The following is a 14133-nucleotide window of genomic DNA, read 5'->3' on the forward strand; positions in this document are numbered from 1 at the left end:
GGCTGCAAGTGTCTCTTTGTCTCTTTCCTTCTCTATCTCCCTTTTCCTTCTCAATTTCTGGCTGTTTCTATCCAATAAATGAAAATTTAGAAAGAAAAAAAACTAAGAAAGGGGAGTCAGGCAGCTATTGCACAACGGGTTAAGTGCAAGTGGCACAAAGTTCAAGAACCATTGTAAGGATCCCGGTTCAAATCCCGGCTCCCCACCTGCAGAAGAGTCCCTTCACAGATGGTGAAACAGGTCTGCAGGTGTCTATCTTTCTCTCCCCCTCTCTGTCTTCCCCTCCTCTCTCCATTTCTCTCTGTCCTATCCAACAATGACGACATCAATAACTACAACGATAAAACAAGGGCAACAAAAGAAATAAACAAATTTTTTTTAAAAAGAAAGGGATTATTTATAGTCTTCCACAGCAGGCTTGGATTTCAATAGTTAGAGCACTCTCATTAAGAAAGTTATATATTTTATAAAGAAGAGGTTGGAAATTGTGAGAAGAGTCCAAATAGTACCATCACTGGTACCATATTCAATAAATGCAATTACTTTTTTTTTTTTTGTTCCCAAGCCAAAGAAAAACAGATATAGGCATTATAAGAAGCTGACACCACTAGAATCATTACAAAACAGGACTAAAATAAGCCATTTTAGAAAAATTTCTTGATATCCCCTTTTCATAGATCCAGTCTCTGTCCTGGTTCAGATCGCCAACATCCTAAGAAGTCAGCAAGGAAGACTATTCAGTCTGAAAGGACTAATAAACATTTACTAACTTTTACCTTTTGATTCCTCCATCTGACTGTTTTCTCAACCATTTTCTTGCTGTAAGAACCACTCCCCCCCCAAAAAAAAAAGTCTTCCTGACTGGGTCCCTTCTTAGACTTGACATGTTTTATATTTCTGTTCTCAACCCATATGTTACAATGTCCTGTTCTCTCTTTATATAAATACATTGTGAATTCCTGCTAGATGGACGACTTCACTAAGACCTCAAGGAAGTTATATATGTGAATATAAAAGGAAAATTTACAATAAGACATACTGATTTTCCACTTTGTACAAGTATAGTTATAAAAGACACACAAACTTTCTTAAGATAATAATCTTTCAAACCTCATTAGCTGAAAATGGCATTAGACCCATCAATGCTGCATTGTTCCATTTCCAAGAAATAATAAGACACAAAGTTCACATGCTTGTCGATAAAGTTATTCTTCTGTATTCCCCGTACTTTCCAAATAAAACAAACTAGACAAATACATTCTACTTCCTTATTGGAGTGTAAAGGGAAAGACTGCACAGCAACAAAGATTTCCCCAGTGCAGCAGAGGCCAGGCTCTAAATGCTCCACCCACAAGCCATTCAAGAAAGCTCCTCTTCCTCCATCTACTGGCCATCCCGTGGAATTGTTTGATTTTTTTTTTAATTGTTACCAGTCAAGTACTGGTAGCTTACTGTAGTTCTAAATAACAGTTTTCTCTTTTTAAAAATATTTGTTTATTGGGAGTCAGTCAGTAGCCCAGTGGGTTAAGCGCATGTGGCACTAAGAGCAAGGACCAGCGTAAGGACCCTGGTTCGAGCCCCCAGCTCACCACCTGCAGGGGAGTCACTTCACAAGTGGTGAAGCAGGTCTGCAGGTATCTATCTTTCTCTCCCTCTCTCTGTCTTCCCCTCCTCTCTCCATTTCTCTCTGTCCTATCTAACAACAATGACATCAATAACAACAATAATAACTACAACAACAATGAAAAACAAGGGCAACAAAAGAGAAAATAAACAAATATAAAAAATAATTAAAAATTAAAAAATATATTTGTTTATTTATTAAAGATGTGTGTGTGTGTGTGTGTGTGAGAGAGAGAGAGAGAGAGAGAGAGAGAGAGAGAGAGGAGTCAGGGTGCTGTTCAGCTCTGGCCTATGGTGTTGGGAATTGAACCCGGGACCTCAGAACCTCCGACATTAAAGTCTTTTGCAAAACCATTATGCTGTCTCCCGAGCTTCAACATTTTTTTCTTTGACAGATGTTGACTTTATTTTCACACACTATTAGTCATTTGTATTTGACTCTCTGAAATTTTTATCCGTTTGTTTCCTTGTGCTACTTGCTAAATCATTTTTGATTTCATACAACTTTCAAAAATTGTAATTATTAAGTTTATTGAAATATAATCTTATATATTTTTTCCTTATGACTAGTCTATTCATAAAATATTCTTTTGGGGTCGGGCAGTGGCGCAGCGGATTGAGCGCAAGTGGTGCAAAGAGCAAGGACCAGCGTAAGGATCCCGGTTCCAGCCCCCGGCTCCCCACCTGCAGGGGAGTCGCTTCACAGGCGGTGAAGCAGGTCTGCAGGTGTCTGATTTTCTCTCCCTCTCTCTGTCTTCCCCTCCTCTCTCCATTTCTCTCTGTCCTATCCAACAACGAACGACATCAACAATAACAATAATAACCACAACAAGGCTACAACAACTAGGACAACAAAAGGGAGTAAAAATGACCTCCAGGAGTAGTGGATTCATGGTGTAGGAACTGAGCTCCTGGAGGCAAAAATAAAAAATTTCTTCTATAATGTGTTCTAAATGTTGAGTATGTATTATGTCTTATGTACTTAAAGCTAACAATTAACTTTTCTTTACAACATGAAGTAGAAATTCAAATTTATTTTTCATATATGGATTGTTGGTGATCCTAAGATGATTTTCCAGTCCCTGCCACAAATCAAGAAAACATATTTGTAGGTTTGTTTCTATATTTTGTGTTTTTCCTCACTGATCATTATATCTAGACACATTTGTGCAATACTGTCTTGATGACTATAGCATTAAAAATGCTCTTGCTAAGTGTTCATGCTGCTATCTCAATATTATTGTTCTCTAGGAAAGGCTTAGTTCCTTTTAGTTCTTGCTATACACTTAGACTCATCTTGTCAAAATATGAATACTATGCACATTCAGGGTGCGAGTTTTTATGTGGATACAATTTTTCAAATTCTCTGGGTAAATATCACAATTGTTAAATAAATGGTAGAACTATGTTTCACTTTATAGGAAACTGTAAGCTGTCTTCCAAATTGATTAAACTATTTCTCATTCTCGTTAACAGGGAATGAGAGGTCTTTTATTTCACATTCTTAGCAGAATTTGACATTAAACGTTAATTTTTGGGTATTCCATATTCTAAGTGATGGTGGTGTTTTAATGTACATTTCCTTCAGAAATGATGCTTCACTCACTTTTTTCTTTTAACTGTTCTTAACACTTTCTCTGGTATGTGTGCAGATCTTTTGCCAATCTTTAAGTGGGTTGTTTTCTTTTTTAAAAAAAAATTTATTTATTTGTTCCCTTTTGTTGTCCTTGTTTTTATTGTTGTAGTTATTATTGTTGTCGTCATCGTTGTTGGACAGGACAGAGAGAAGTGGAGAGAGGAGGGGAAGACAGAGAGGAGGAGAGAAAGATTCCTGCAGACCTGCTTCGTTGCTTGGGAAGTGAATCCTCTGCAGGTGGGGAGCAGGGGGCTCAAACTGGCATCCTTACACCAGTCCTTGCACTTTGCACCATCTGCGCTTAACCCTCTGCGCCACTGCCAGGCTCCTGGGTTATTTCCTTAATGAGTTTTTTTAAGAGTCCTTTGATTATTAGAAGCAAGTCATTTATTGGAAACGTGTTGTAATAATTTAAAAATATTTTCTCCTAGTTTGTGCCCCTTTTTTCCATTCTCTTGACAGTGTATATTTTATTTTATTTATTACTGGATATAGACAGAGAGAACTTGAGAGAGGAGGGGGATATAAAGAGGGAGAGAGACAGACAGACACCTGAAGTTCTGTTTCACCACTTGTGGAGCTTTCCCCCTGCAGGTGGGAACAGTGCTTTTTTATACAGTAAGATTTTCTTTCCTGGATTGTACTATAGGTGTTGTATTTGGTTTAAAATAGTTTCAGAGTCAACATTGTACATTTTGCCATATAACTAACTGGTAAGACTATTTTGCCCTTACAGGAAAAAAAAAAGTTACTTCTTCGACTGTTTGGATATTATCCTCCATTGATGAATCAATTAATCAACTGTGTTTCATTGACTTTAATGTACTTCAGCTAATTGTCAGCTTGGTTTCCTTTCTTTATAACAAAATAAGAGGTCAACTCTGTAAATTCACGTGCTATTTTCTAGTATAGTAGTATGAAATCTAACTTTATGTGTTCTGATTTTGTACATCTGTTAAGCTTAGTCTCTGAAAGATACATATAATACTATGAACAAAAGAAGGGCTAGGAAGAAAAGTACTTAGGCATGATCTATGAACAAATAAGCCAACACCCAGGATTTGTGTATTTGTTTTATTTTGATTTTTGGGAAGTATTACCGTCAAGCTATGTGCAATTTTAAATGTATCTGAGTATATTGTATTTTATTTTTTTAATTTTATAGCTAATATATTATGTATCATGATGTCCATTAATTTCTCTATTTTTATTATTTTTTTGTATTTTTTATTTTATTTATAAAAAGGAAACACTAACAAAACCATAGGATAGGAGAGGTACAACGCCACACAATTCTCACCACAAGAACTCCATATCCTATCCCCTCCCCTGATAGCTTCTTATTCTTTATCCCTCTGGGAGTATGGACCCAAGGTCATTGTGGGATGCAGAAGGTGGAAGGTCTGGCTTCTGTAATTGCTTCTCCCCCTGCTGAACATGGGCATTGACAGGTCAATCCATACTCCCAGCCTGTCTCTCTTTCTCTAGTGGGGAAGGGCTCTGGGAATGGGGCCTCCAGGACACACTGGCAGGGTCGTCTGTCCTGGTTGGCATCATGCTAGCATCTGGAACTTGGTGGCTAACAAGAGAGTTAGCATAGAAAGCCAAACAAATTGTTGACTAATCATGAACCTAAAGGGTGGAATAGTGCAGATGAAGAGTTGGGGGGAGGGTCTTTATTTTGTAGATATTTAGTAGGCCTATTTTTGTTATATTCCAAAGGGCCTGTGGCTATACTAGGTTTTTTTTTTTTTTTTTTTTTTCCTGAGCCTGAAATCTGATATGCAGGTGGATCCAAGTTATTGTCTGGGGAGATGATGTCATGGCTGGAAAAAGGAACAGAAAGCTGGATCTGGGAAGAGAGTAGCTCCCAAATATGGGAAAGGTGTATAAATATTGTTGACTATAAGCCCCATTGATCTGATGTGATCTGGGGCCCATATTCAGCTTAAAATACTATGTGACCTCTACATCCCTGTAGATCTGAGCTCACCTTCTGTGGTCATGAGTAGAAACATTCCAGGCTGCCTCAATATCAGGACCCATATTCCTCAAGCATAGCATAGAGTATATTGTCTAGCCTCCCTTAAGAGGATAGAACATTCTTTACCATTGTTGATCCAAATTGATGGCAAGGTCCTATGGGGGCCCACAAATGGGTCTATTTTGTTATTGCTGATAGAGATGACCAGTAACAATGCAGAGAGGGATCTATTCGAGGTCTAGGTCCATCATATCTGTTTGAGAATCTCAGGACTCCCCGATTAGGGCCCCAACTGATGGGGTAGCCTGATAATGACTAAAGAGTCATTGTTAAAGTATGCCAGTCTCTTGCCCTTATTCAGAATAGCTTTTGCAGTCCTTGCTTTGATAAGGTTAGCTTTGGAATGAATGAGGGAAGTGTAATAGGAAGTGGGTGAGGAGGGTATCTAAGTCTAAGCAGACACTACTTCATTAGGAATTTTATATTGACTCACTGCAGACTATTGTGTTCTTTTGCTTTCAGGTATATATTTTGCCCTAATTTATGGATACCTGTGAACATATGCTCTATCTCATGGGACCTGGTCTATATCTAGCTTTTGGGACTTTGCTAGGAAGTGAACCACCTGGGATGGAATTAGAGAATTCTATGAAAGGAAAGGTCTCACCCGAGTAATGAGGCTAAAGGGTTGACATTCCATGCCTGATGTCTCTGGACACAGTCTGAAGTGAAGGATGCTGAGGTGGTACTCGTTGTGTTGATTAGGTTGGGATCGGCAGATGCAATATCATTTGGTATGAATTGAGAGAAGCGTGCAGGAAAGTGAGCCCCACCCTAGAGGTTCCAGGACTGGGGAAAATATAATTTCTCTATTTTTAATGCTTTTCTATTATATCCAAATTGACTTACAGCTGATTATCATGCAACTCAGATATGCTAGTACATATTCATGGTAAAATGACTGGACATAATTGCCTTTAAATTTGATTCCCAAACCAGATCTCACCTATATTTAGTTATGATATTTATTTATTATTCTTTAATGTCTTCTGTGTCTGTAATTACAATGAAGATTCCTCACTTAATGATGTTGATAATTTGATAATTTGTCTTTCTGGTTTTTGTTTGTCTTAGCTAGTGTGCAAGTCCCCTTCCTACCTTTTTGTTTGTTTCCCATAACTAAATATGTATATAGCCAATGACTCAGTAACTATTTCTTTAGTAAATTATCATGAAAAATGAATGTCTAAAAATATTCCTACATGAAAGTTAACTTCAACTTTACTCATAACCCCTAAGCCTGGTAGAAACTGAAGCATCCTTCGTAGGATAGGCCTCCTTTTAATTTTATTTATTTATTTATTTATTTTTAGATGAAGACAAGAAGAGGAGAGAGAGAGGGAGAGAGAGAACAACACTAGAGCTTTCTTGCAAGCAATGGGGGTGGACTCAAACCTGGGTTGCTTACATGACAAAGCAACACACTCACTATCCAAGTGAACTATTTCCATGGTCTGGGTAGGTTTCCTCTAAAATGTTTAGACAGCCTTTTCAGTGCAAATGACTTTCTTTTCTTTCTTTTTTTTATTAGTAATTTAATAATGATTGATAAGACTGTGGGCTAAGAGTGGTACAATTCCACATAATTCCCACCACCAGTGTTCCATATCCCATCCCCTCCATTGGAAGTTTCCTTATTTATCCCTCTGGGAGTATGGACCAAAGATCTTTACAGGGTGCAGAAGGTGGGAGGTCTGCCTTCTGTAATTGCTTCTCCACTGGACATGGACATTTACAGGTTGATCCATACTCCACAGTCTGTTTCTAGCTTTCTCTAGTGGGGTGGGGCTCTGTGGATGTGGGGTTCCAGGACACATTGGTGAGTGGTCAGCTCAGGGAAGTCATGTTAGCAGCATCTGCAACTTGGTGGCTGAAAAGCACTAAGATATAAAGCAGAACAAATTATTTAATAATTAGGAACCTAAAGGTAAGAATATAGCAGGTGAGATTTGGAATCTTCATTTTGGAAGAAGCTAGAAAGTCTATTTTAGGTATATTCCAGGGGGCCCATGACCAGTAATTTTTGCCTAAGCCAGGTAGCTAACATGCAGGTGTGCTGAAAGTATTGTCTGGGAAGATGGTTTCGGAGTTGGGAATAGGACTAGAAAGCTGGATCAGGGCAGAGAGTAACTCCCAATCATGGTAAAGGTATATTAATTTTGTTAACTATAAATCCCATCGATCTGACCTAGGGCCCAAGTCTATTCATATATAGAATAGGAGCCTGTGTAACCTAGTGCAGATGTTTTTCACTATATGCTACTTAGGCATACAGAGCTACAATCAACTGATGCTTTCACGGTCATAACAGAAATTGCTATCAATACCTTGAAGAAAAATAGATGACTCAGATTTAAGGTCATATTCAAAAATAGCCTTTTCACTGGAGAATCCCACCTTAGGGCAAGGCAAGCTAATGTCTAGAGCATCAGGTTTTATCACCTGAAGTCATCATACTGTTCTTTTTTTATTTTTTATTTATAAAAAGGAAACATTGACAAAAGCATAGGATAAGAGGGGTACAACTTCGCACAATTACCACCACCACAACTCTGTATCCCATCCCCTCCCCTGATGGCTTTCCTATTCTTCAACCCTCTGGGAGTATAGGCCTAAGGTCCAGGTCTAGCCCCTTCTCTCGCCCTACATTCATATTTTTCTTTCCTGTTCTCAATTTGTCCCAAGGTCACACTGAGGGGGTGAGAAACAAAGAACCAGTAACATCCCTGCAGCTGTAAATCAAATGCCACAGCGCCACAGAGCCTCTTGAGCTGGAGCTGGGGAGAAAGGGAGCGTGCGAAATAGAATCCATTCGTGATTCAGCGCTGCCCAGCGGCTTGTCCCCAAGAGCGCTAAACCCAGTGGGGCCACCCAGGAAGCCATCACAATCCTGCAGGCACCTTCCCCCAGCACCCGGGCCGGCGGGGATGTGGCTCCGCCTCTGACTCTGAGCCGGGCTTCTGGCCCCGCCCCAGCCCGGCGCCCGGGAGCCCCGCTGCGGGTGTCACTCGCCGAGCGGGTAGGGGCGGAGTGCGGCCTGCGGCTGCGACGACCGCAGCGGCGGGAAGTGGAGCCTGGCCCGGAAGCCCGCCACCCGCGGCCATGACTGTGGCGGCCCGCGGCTTCTCGCTGCTCCGCGGCCGCCTGGGCCGAGCGCCCGTGTGGACGCCCAGAGTGGTAGCGCGCGCCCTCCGGGGCTTTCAGAGCAGCGGCGTGAGGTACGCGGCTCCCGGGAGCTGCGGCTCGGGGTGCGGAGCCGCGGAGTGTGGGAGGGGCGGCTGGGCCCTGAGTGGCGGGGTGCGGCGCGCGGGCGGGGATGGAGGCTGCGCGGCGAGGCGGCGAGGCGGCGAGGCGGCCAGGAGGGAGGCTGGAGCCTTTTGGGCCCCGGTGTGGGGGGCGGCTTCTTAGTCTGGCGACTGGTACGTGCTCTTCTTCTCTGGGCCCGGGCACTGGAGCCTCTTTGCAGCAGGTGCAAGCAAGGGCTTTCGGAGGACTTTCAGTGTGCTAGGGAGGTGCCCTAAAAACACGTGGTCTGTTGGTTGCAAACGTCTGTCTTTTGTTTTGGTTTTGCTATGTTCCGTCGACAAAGGAGTGGGCTTTGCCCAGATGTTGGGGATTTCTGGATTTGTTGATACTTATTAAAATTGTTAATGATATAGTATTCGTAATTTTGAGGTTTATTATTATTATTATTATTTTCCTGTATGGAGTACTCCGAACCTTTTCGATCTAAGATTGAAGTCATCAATTTAGGATTTATTGCTGTGCTTGGTATCCGGTTGCAAACCTGCATTTGTGCTGCAAAATACACTCTAGCACAGGCTTAAAACTCGTTAACACAGGGTAGTCCAGGAATTCTTCGTCTTGGCAAACTTAAACTTAGAAGAAGCTAAAAATATATATCCTTGACTACTCATCTTAGTCTAGAAAATATTAATGGATTTTCACTCTATCTTACACGACCAGAGTTTTTAACTAGTCTTTTTGTATTCCTTCCTAATGGCCAACACAATATCTGGAAGAGAAAATAATGACAAGTTATGTGGAAACAAGCTGCTGCTTGTTTTAAGTTGACTAACTTACTGTATACTGTTGGACCTTTGTCTTAAATTGACTTAAATGATAATTAAAAGTGTATAAGGTTTAACTTGAAGGTAGTTTCTAGCGACTAGGTCTTCCTCCAGGGTATGTGAGAAAATAACAGTGATAAACATTTCTGGCTATGCGTGATCCCTTTTGGTGTCTGAAAGAACTTGCCATTTATTTGAAACGTTTTTCTCTGCTATCCATAGATTATGTGGAAATCTGTTTGTAGTGCAGAACTATATTGGGGAAATAGTTTATTGTAGTCACTGCTCAAGTAATTGTTTTGGGAATTCTAGTTGTTTTAGGGTTTATTGCTAAAACGACAATAATCTTTTCCAAATTGTACAAGCTGATTAATTTTTGTTAGTTTGATGAAAGCAATACCATGTCCCCTTCCTCTCCATGGCTGGAATGGGACCCCAGGTTTTTGAGTTACAGTCTAGTGTCTTGCAGGATACACACAACACACACACATTCATAAATAAGATCTTATAAAGACAACATTTAGGGACCTTTTATTCTTTAAATAATCATGATACTTTGGGGAAACTATTCTTAATATAAATATTACCGATTAAATCACTTTCAGTTTCATTTCATGCATATTACAGCTGTATAAAATACTCTCTAGTTTATATATTTTTAAGGTAGCATAGGTAAGAGAGGATAATTCTTTTTGCCATCCCTTAGCACCAAGTACCATATTTGAAGGTGAAGTTGGCAGTAAGGTTAGAAAACATCTGTGGACTGCTGGGTCTTGGGTAGGGAGGAATTCCGACAGTGTGTTGATGCTTATTGGTGTCTCTTTTCTCTTCTAGGACCAGCAGAGAGAAGAGATTCCATCTTCCAGAGGTCGCCACTGTCTGCCTCCCTACTTTTCCCCATCCTCAGTCATCTTTTTTAAGACATTGACACATTAGTTGCCTACTTTGTCATGTTGAATTCAGTTTAAATCTGACATCACTCCTATTGATTTGAAATTTGAACCTTACTGTTAGGTTAATTTACTGTAAATTGCCTTTAAGTTTGATAAATTATTTTCCCAGTACCATTGACTGTTTGAAATGAACAGATTTATTACCAGTTTCTGAGCTATCTAGATCCGTAAATGAAAAATGAAAAAAATATATCTCCTTTTTTCTATTTTTGACTATTTAGAGATGCAGTAATGAAATAACCTTTTTAGCAGAGTATTTTTTTTAATAAGTGAAGGTTCAAGAAATGGTGTTTCACATACTTTGAAAGCTACTCAATTTTGAAATACTGTGGACTTTTTTCTCTTAGTGACTTTTTCTTCAAATTTTGCAGTGAGCATTTTTCCTATTCATGGGGAATTAGATCTTTCTAATTATAAAGAAGAACATAGTTAATGTCAAATAAATAAACCCTTTTACTTTTAAATCATTGTTTCTTGAAATGAGTTACCTAAACAATCAAGACACGAGAAAAAATATTTTGGTGGTTATGTGTTTTTCTATTTCATTTTGCTGTGTGAATTTATAAATCAAAATGCCTTGGGCTGTATTACTTTACTGAGGAAATGCTAGTTGATAGGATTATTGTTGTCACGAAGGTACATTTCTATATTTCAGCAAGATAGTTGTCAGCATATTTTACCCTCCATCAAAGTGTCATCCTGTTCTACCACATACTCTCAAGTCCCCCTTAGTGGTCCTCCCTTCTCCCTTTTGAACTCCCAAATCTGCAGTCTGTTGAGACTTTACTTTGTTTCTTAGAAGGACTGGATATTATCTCAGAAGACTTACCCAGCTGTTCCACTGACTGTTTCATAAAAAAGTTTTTTTTGTGTTGCTATTAATTTTATTAATATTTTACTGCCTACATTATATTACATTAAGCCAATTGACCATAATTTATCTAAACTATCTTGCTACTGTTCATTGTTTACTCCTTGACGTGTATGAAATAATTTACTCAGATTCAGGTCAGGTTCATGTAAACAGCATACCAACTAGGCTTGTTCATTTAATGATCTGATTTCAACTTGGGAGCTCTGGCACCACAGACATGCAAGTTGGTGCTTTAATAGGCTGAGCTAGCTCTCTGTTCTGTTGTGAAGTATTTTGCCCAGAAAACTAATGTAATTAAGTTTGGGAAATTATTTTGTCTGTAGAGTGGAAATCAAAACTTGAATGAAAGTTGTTCCAATCATTTGTCTGTATTAAATAGTTTAACCTCGTGCTTTCAAGCTTTGTCACAAGAAAATTTAGTACTAAAAGGTTTCATGAATGAATTCTACCAAACATGTAGAACAGACATAATGTCAGCTCTATACAAATTCTTGTGGAAATGGGAAGAGGATGGAGCACTTAATAACTTTATTAAGGACATCTTGATACCAAAACCGAAAAGGCAATGCATGAAAGAAATACTGTAGACATATACTTCTTATGTCAAAGATGGAAAGAATAGAACAAAATTTTTATATGAACTCTAAATCTGCAACAAATGGAGGGTATTTTGCCTATGAAATATGCCAGATAAAGGAAAATGCTGTAAGATTTCATTCTTTTTTCATATCAATTTTTTTTATGTTTTCCCTTTTAAAATTTTTTAAAAATATTTATTTTCCCTTTTGTTGAGCTTGTTTTTTATTGTTGTAGTTATTATTGCTGTTGTTGTCATCGTTGTTGGTTAGGACAGAGAGAAATGGAGAGAGGAGGAGAAGACAGAGGTGGGAGAGAAAGACACCTGCAGACTTACTCACAGCTTGTGAAGCAACTCCGCTGCAGGTGGGGAGCCGGAGGCTTGAACCGGGTTCCTTCCGCTGGTTCTGGCGCTTCCCTCCATGTGCGCTTAACTCATTGCGCTATCGCCTGACTCCCTTCCCTTGTTTTTTATTGTGGTTATTACTGTTGTCGTTATTACTGTTGTTATTACGGATGTCATCCTTGTTAGATAGGACAGAGAAATGGGGAAAGGAGGGGGAGAGAAAGATAGACACCTGCAGAACTGCTTCACCACCGGTGAAGTGACTCCCCTGCAGGTGGGGACTGGGGGCTGGAACCTGGATCCTCATGCTGGTCCTTGTGCTTTGCACCACGTGTGCTTAACCTACTGCGCTATTGCCCAACTCCCATGATTTCATTCTTATGTGACATGTAGGGAAGACAAACAGAATTAAAAGAGTGAATTTTGAAACTTAGTTGAAGTTGAGCTTCAGAATTATAAGACTAAATACCAATTGCCAGAAACTAAAAGGGTGAAGGTAGTAGGTCGTGAATGGATAAATCAGAACAAAATGGGGTAATTGCTTGGTGAAGAACAAAATTGGCATTTTAGTAATCTAAAAACTATAGTGTATACACATGCTGGTTTTCAGTGATGCACATCAGAAACTTAACTTCAACAAGATAAATGAATAAAGATAGGTTTTAAAAAAATATAAATTAAATTCTAAGTATATAATTGGAACCCATAAGAGTTCTACAGAGAAATATTGGAGTGAACTTTGTGACCTTGAGTTAGGTAGAGATTTCTTTTTTTTTAAAAAAAATTATTTATTTATTTATTTATTCCCTTTTGTTGCCCTTGTTGTTTTATTGTTGTAGTTGTTATTGTTGTTGTCGTTGTTGGATAGGACAGAGAGAAATGGAGAGAGGAGGGGAAGACAGAGAGGAGGAGAGAAAGATAGACACCTGCAGACCTGCTTCACCGCCTGTGAAGCGACTCCCCTGCAGGTGGGGAGCCGGGGTTCGAACCGGGATCCTTATGCCGGTCCTTGTGCTTTGCGCCACCTGCGCTTAACCCACTGCGCTACAGCCCGACTCCCCCAGAGATTTCTTACAACACCAAAAACTAGTCATTAAATGAAAAGTGATTGAAGTACATCAAAATTGAGAACTTGTCCTCTAAACACACATCTAAGAAAATGAAGAGGCAAAGCAGAGATTGGGGGGGAAAATTCAAAATCACATACCTATAAAGAATTCAAAAGATATGTGAGGGAGTTTCAGATAATAATAAGGGAATAATATAAGTAATAAGGAACAATTGACTAAACAGTGGACAAAAGATTAAGTTACAGAATTCACCAGAAAAGTTATTCGGATGGTAAATGAGTGCATGGAAATACACTCAATGGCATTATTCATTAAAGGAATACATATTCAAAACAATGAGATTTAGCTAGAAGAATGTTTGAAAATAAAAGACTGACAATACCAGTCTGAAGAGCTAGTGAAACTCTCATGCATTGCTTGGAGAAATGTCAGATTCGGGGGCGGGGCAAGTCGTGGCACACCAGTTAAGCGCACATACTATAGAGTGCAAGGACCCAGGTTCGAGCCCTGGTCCTCACCTGCAAGTGAAAGCTTCACAAGTGGTAAAGTGGAGCTGCAGGTGTCTCCCTCCCCCCCTCCTCTCTTAATTTCTCTCTGTTTCTACCTCCTATATGATCTACTCATTCCACTTCTTGGGACTTGCTCAAGAGAAATGAAAACATGCATATAATATTTATACATTGTTTTTTCATGGACTAGAAAGAAAGCAAATAACCACCAGTAATTAAATGGACACAGACACCGAGGGTCTGTCTACACAGTGGGAAGCTCTTAAGCAACAATTAGAAATGAACTGTTGGTATATGCAACAATACATGTAAATATTAAAAGTAATTATGCTGAGTCAAAGTTGCTAGGTAAAAAGCAGTATTTAGTTCATACGTCTATTTTAGCCAAATTTTCAATAGTAACAAACTAATATATAGTGACAAGAAGTAGAT

The 14133-nt window shown here is 39.4% G+C and overlaps 1 protein-coding gene across 5 annotated transcripts in view; it reads left to right on the top strand.

The window, feature by feature from the left end:
- The first annotated feature begins 8246 nt into the window (after nucleotides 1–8246).
- The window catches only part of MTHFD2L (methylenetetrahydrofolate dehydrogenase (NADP+ dependent) 2 like), a 158481-nt gene continuing 152594 nt past the window's right edge, over nucleotides 8247–14133 (top strand). Inside the window, exons 1-2 of one of the 5 annotated variants that reach the window (XM_060187865.1) lie at nucleotides 8262–8521; nucleotides 10208–10442. In XM_060187865.1, coding sequence (XP_060043848.1) covers nucleotides 8406–8521; nucleotides 10208–10301 — 210 coding nt within the window. In that variant the 5' untranslated portion in view covers nucleotides 8262–8405 and the 3' untranslated portion in view covers nucleotides 10302–10442. Of the gene's footprint in view, nucleotides 8522–10207; nucleotides 10443–14133 lie in introns of those variants that run through there. The other 4 variants (XM_060187863.1, XM_007519803.3, XM_060187862.1 and 1 more) reach the window with 4 other exon arrangements.

The sequence above is a fragment of the Erinaceus europaeus genome, chromosome 3 (assembly GCF_950295315.1).
Source record: "Erinaceus europaeus chromosome 3, mEriEur2.1, whole genome shotgun sequence".
In the NCBI taxonomy this organism is placed as follows: Eukaryota; Metazoa; Chordata; class Mammalia; order Eulipotyphla; family Erinaceidae; genus Erinaceus; species Erinaceus europaeus.